This window comes from Phalaenopsis equestris, unplaced genomic scaffold (genome assembly GCF_001263595.1).
Source record: "Phalaenopsis equestris unplaced genomic scaffold, ASM126359v1 Scaffold000670, whole genome shotgun sequence".
Lineage (NCBI taxonomy): Eukaryota > Viridiplantae > Streptophyta > Magnoliopsida > Asparagales > Orchidaceae > Phalaenopsis > Phalaenopsis equestris.
In genome coordinates, this window is record NW_018165110.1 from 176,650 (window position 1) to 182,415 (window position 5,766).

The window sequence follows — 5,766 nt, forward strand, 5'->3', positions numbered from 1 at the left end:
CTTGATGAGTAGTATTTCGAGCCAAAACGAGCTGAACACGAACGAACACATCTAAGTTCGTGTTCGACTCGTTAACTCATCGAACGAAATTAAAGAGCCGAACACGAGCTTCTTAACGCACCAAACACAAGCTGCTCGCGAACAACGAGCCGTTTTGACAGCCCTAGTCTACGGTCGAGTTGAACCTGAAGCCATTTCACTTGTGAGACGCCCAAATCATTTGTAAGCCTACCAAAGCACTGTACCGGCCTTCCATTACGACCAAGATGCCTTTGGCGAATATAATTCAATTAGCAAGATAATAAATTAAAATAAAAATTAAAAAATAAAATAAATGATCACAGCGATTTATGGTAAAATAAAATAGGGCACAATTTTGACATATTTATATATTTAATGCCTATAACATTTACATTTATTATGCATCACATTTAACATTGTTTATCTCTTGGATGGATATTCTTTATTTATATATTGGTAACTAAACCATTTTTGGAGTATATCTTGTTCCTTTGTTTATTTTGGCTGTATATTCTTTGTTTATTAGAGCAGCAACGAGTCCTGCCTTATTATATTTGCTTTGCTTTTCTGCTGATTTAATTGCTCAAGTTTGCTGATTTATTATGGTTGGTTTTTAAATGTATTTTGGTCTTTCTTATTGTTGTTTTGTTGGTACTAGCCGTCTTTCTTTGTCTTTTGTATTAAGGGTTTAGTGTTGTGAAATTTAGGGCGAAGAAAACACAAAAATTTAACGAGGTTCGGCAAATATGCCTACATCCTCATAAGCAGAGCGGTGAATTTCACTATTTCAAAAGAACTGCATACCCATAGAGTTACATATCTATTTATAGATAAAACCCACACATAATTACAAACACGCCCTCGCTCCCCCTAACTCACTAATCCAAGAGACACATCTCTTCACACCAAGAGACACACATCTTCATTCCAAGAGACACGCCTCTCCAAATATAATAGACTCCAAATTCTTGATATATGAGTCATACCTAACAATTCTCCATCTTGGCGAATATCCAGCCCCTTAGGAGAAAATCTTCACCTTGCGAATATTCAGCCCCTTAGGAGAAAAAATCATGGAGTTTTTTACACCGAAGTGGGTTGGGCAACCATGCCAACTAGCAACTGCAAACATTTTACAAGTTCAAGTAACACAATAACTTATTGAAAATACCTGACTTGGTTAAAATACCTGCTGCAATTTCATCATATGATCCTACAGAATGAACTCCACTAACTGTACACCTCAACAGTTTATAGATATTACCATCAGGTTTCATAGCTCGTAATATCTTCAAAATTCTTTGTTGTGCCAACAACAAAGAAAGAAAATCTTCCTGTCTCAAGCCTCAACCAAAGGAAATCAGAGGGACTTCAAAGAAAAAAACTTTCCTTTCCTCCCAGTAGAAATTTCAAGGGAAAATCCGAAAGAATATTCCTCTGGTAGAAATCAAAGACTCCTTGATCCCTTATTCAGTCCCACATTGCTTCTCTTATTCGCGACGCCTGCAAAGCCCGAACTCTCGAACTGCTGCACTAACCACTAACTGCGTGCAGACCGAAACCAAAGGTATTCATGTTCGCACTAACCGCTTCCTGCAAAGATTCGCTCTTTGCCTCGCTGAAACTGTCGTAAATCCATCTCCTATTGTTCCTACACCGAAGCCCTGCCAGAGAAACACGAAAACCACTGCAGAATCATCAATAATGAATGTCGTCCGCGACTTCCTGCGATCTGCCGCTATTCCTCGCTCGACTCCTCCAAGCCAAATGTCTGTCGCAGAAAGCAGGAACTATTCACGACCTCCTTGTCGAACTTCCTGTCCGACCAGTCGCACACGATCTGATCGCAGGCACTGTCGGGATTCTTCTGGCAAACCAAACTCCTCTAAGAAATTGCCGCAAACCGTCGAACCAAAACCTTCTTCTTCCTCATTCTTCCTGTGTCGATCTCCTCCGCCCAAGAACCTTGTTCTGATACCAATTGTTGTGAAATTTAGAACGAAGAAAACAAGTCCAGAAGAAGAACACAGAGATTTAACGAGGTTCGACAAAGATGCCTACATCCTCGGGAGCAGCGCGACGAATTTCACTATTTCAGAGGAGTTGCATACCCATAGGGTTACATATCTATTTATAGATAAAACCCACAGATAATTACAAACACTTCATTGCTCCCCCCAACACACTAATCCAAGATACACACTTATTCACACCAAGAGACACATCTCTTCATTCCAGGAGACACACATCTTCATTCCAGGAGACACACCTCTCCAAATCCAAGAGACTCCAAATTCCTGATATATGAGTCATACCTAACATTTAGATTGAGTGTCTTTTTCCTCTTTTTAGATGTTTTGTTATTATCTGTTTTTTTTTTTTATGTAAACTGAATTGATATTTATTTTTATCTTGGGCTTATTAGATAAGAGCCGGAAAGGTTTTTTTTTTTTTTTTAGTTTGCTATAACGAATTCTATTCAAGCATTAATATAAAATTCAGCCGTATTTTGACTATTCTGAATTTGTTTTTAAGATATTTATTGTAATTTAATGGAATTTTAATAATTTCTTAGTTAGATATTTTGATCTTATTGTTTTATTCGTTTTTGTGTCAGATTAATATATATCTTCTCCTGGACGTGGTTTTGATTTTCAGACTTGGTTGTTGTTCAAATAAGAGGAGTAATTTTTTTAAAGTTGATTGTTGATTCTTAGTTGAAACGACCATGCTACTTGTCTTTGAAATCAGTTGTTGAATGGGATTGCTCCTCTTCTTTCTTCATTTAAAATGTTTCAAGACATTGCTCTTTTGGTATCTAGAATGTCGTCTCGTTTACTCCATTGATGTTATCTACCTCTTCCGGTGGAATTCTAGTGGTTGTTAGACTTATAGTATGTTTTGTTATCTCAATTGTTAGTTCTGTTGTTTTCTTCTTTTATCTTTTTTTCTTTCTTTTAAGTTCTTTTTTTATACGACTTTGTAATGATTTTTGAGTCATGTACTCAATTTCTTTGAATAACGCTCGGCATCATTTTAAAAAGAATAAAAAACACTTAATATTCATATTTATATGCACAAAACTCAAATATTTAACAAATTAAAAAAAAAAGTAAAATGCATGCTTACATTTTATAAGTGTAAATATTAAATTGTAGAGGTTAGATATGTAAATTCTGTGTAATGCAGGTGAATTCTCTAATAAAACAAGCAAAAAGCGGACATTTATGGGACACAAGGAATGTGTCGTTTGGAAGAACTTGCCTCAAAAAAAGTTGCATCCGAGCAAAATTTGCGTTATTACTCTATATTATTGTTCAAACACTTCTATCCGAAGTAACGCAAACAGCAATACGATGCAGAAAAAAGAAATATGTGTTAGTGTCATTCTAGAGCCGAGATCGAAGGCGGCTGTAAAATGCAAGACCAATGAACGAATCAATTATTAAAAGAAAAGAATTACTGTGAATCGGAACAGACCTCCACGAATACCGGGAGTCTTCTGCCCCTCCGGCCGGGCCCATAGAGCACCTTCTGTATCTCGGCCTCCTCGGCTTTCGTCGGCGGCCAAGAGAACGCCGGCACCGGTTTCTGTACCGGCGGCTCTCTTTCAGGTTTAATGATTTTCATCTTCTTGCTTCCAGAGTTACAAACCGCTGGAGGAGGAGCAGGAGCGGGATCGAGTGCTTCGGGTCGGATGTATTTATCGCCGTCCGCGCTGGATCCAACGGCTGAGCCTTCTCTGCCGCTCTGCCAACCAATCGTTATTAGAAACAACGAAGAGCTTGCATGCAGAACCGATCAAAACACTATAAAATCGAAATTAGAAAGAGTTGCCGGAACGATTGATTCAAATTGGATGTTCTGAGTAGTGTTCTTTTGGTTAATTATAATTAGAGAAAAAGAATGGGATTGTGGAGAACTGATTGAATATCTTTTTTTTTAGATTTGACTTGGACCAAGTTCAGTTAAAGCAAATCCAAGTTGCACAAGATGAAATCAACTGTAAGAATGTACACATAACAAAATTTTGAAAAAAAAAATGTGGGGTCAAATAAAGCTCAAATCTAAATTGTTGACATATTTGAATAAATCTTTGATAAAAACATAACCAAAACATTGCATAAATAACTAATTTAAAGCCCTGGTTATAATTTTATCACTAATTTAATTTAAAAAAATAAGATAATGCATTATAAAAGAACTAAACATGTAACACTGCATTTTGTTCTATTTATATATCTAACATTTAAATCTTTATATTTATGTATATAATAAATTATATTATTTAATTTTTAAAATGATAAAAGTATCATTAGTATTAATATATTTAAATAAAGTGACACCAGTAGCACAAAAATGTATATGATATTATATGAGGAAATATAAAGCATGAGATATGAAGTATGTAAGTAAATACGTAAATAATTATCTATGTATATATGTCAAGGTAACTCCAGAAAAAAAATGAAGAGAAACAGAGACGCAGTGGAACAAAAATGGCAAACAAAAAGCGTAGTGAATGTTAACAAATATTTTGTTTCGTTTATCTTTAAAATCTACCTCGGGCTTCAACTTCCAAGGGGGAGGGCTACCGCGCAGTTCTTGCTTTCCGTGTGCAAACTGAGGGCATTAAAGAAAAATGCAACAGAACTTATTAAGTTACTCCTTCAAAAAAGTTCAATGGAAAATTCTTGCTGAAAGTGGATTCGTGGAGAAACCTGGCAACGGGAACCAAAGCGGCAAAATCCAAATTCTTCCCAGGAGCAGCAGATGTCAGTCTTAAGGAATTTGGCGTCGATGGGATTGTTTTTAACAGATGAAGAGGAGGAAGAGGATGAGATGCGTTCCAAGGGTTGGCGATTCCGGCCTGGCATTGGCAAGGACACGACTGTAGCATCCATCACCAGGACATCATCTCCAATCTCAAACTTCATGGGAGTCGTGTAGTTGAGATAGGCAGGAGAAGACCGCCCAGATAACAGCAGCGATTGAAGGTTCTCAATAGAAGACAGGGGAGTATTGACGGAGCCGCGTCGGGACGAAGAGGAGAGCGATCTCGGGTTGATGAGTTGCTGCAACTGCATCCGCGCAGCAACAGCGGCGGCGGAGGAAGAGCTGGAGTCTGGTGAATCGTTGGAGGAGGAGGAGGATGAGGAAAAGCGGAGCCGACTAAGGTGGGATTGCTTGAAACGGAGCAAAGAAGAATCGATGTTTAAGGGACTGTTTGAGCTGAATCCACCCGCCGATGCAGCAGCGGTGAAGGCTGGGGTTAAGAAGGCGTTCGGAGATGGAGAAGATAACGAGAATCGACGGCGTGCGTTTTTTACAATATCCGACCGCGCTCCAGAGGACTCCAAGCTTACGATCGTCTCATCGGAGTCGCTTAATCCACGCATTTCCGAGGCAAGATTATGGTAGCCAGAAAAGTAAAATGGAATGATAACTCAGGATAAAGCTATTCCCGCCCAGCTTATGAGAATTAAGAAATTTTAAAAAATGGAAAAGCGCGGCAAATAACAATTAAGTTCCGACTGCGATGAATCTATGATCTACATTCCAAACCTCATTTTCACCTTCCGACATGCACTAGCTACCGTGATTCCTGAGCATTTCACAAAATCTGGAGATAGAATAATAAAATCTGAATTCCGTTCAACAGAAGAAATTCAAGAAATTCCTGCCGAAATTCCAGCCGCCGATCGCGAGTCAGGCATCCTCTCGGCGGGCGGGGAAACAAAAAAC

The 5,766-nt window shown here is 38.3% G+C and overlaps 1 protein-coding gene across 1 annotated transcript; it reads right to left on the reverse strand.

Moving 5' to 3' along the window:
* Nucleotides 1–3,297: 3,297 nt before the first annotated feature.
* On the reverse strand, nucleotides 3,298–5,644 carry LOC110030177 (mRNA decay activator protein ZFP36L3-like; the record flags this gene model as incomplete). Its single annotated transcript, XM_020732775.1, is given in 4 exon segments — nucleotides 3,298–3,771; nucleotides 4,585–4,644; nucleotides 4,743–5,406; nucleotides 5,587–5,644. Coding segments are annotated over 4 exon segments (1,020 nt in total). The 3' UTR covers nucleotides 3,298–3,480.
* Between the last annotated feature and the right edge of the window lie 122 nt (nucleotides 5,645–5,766).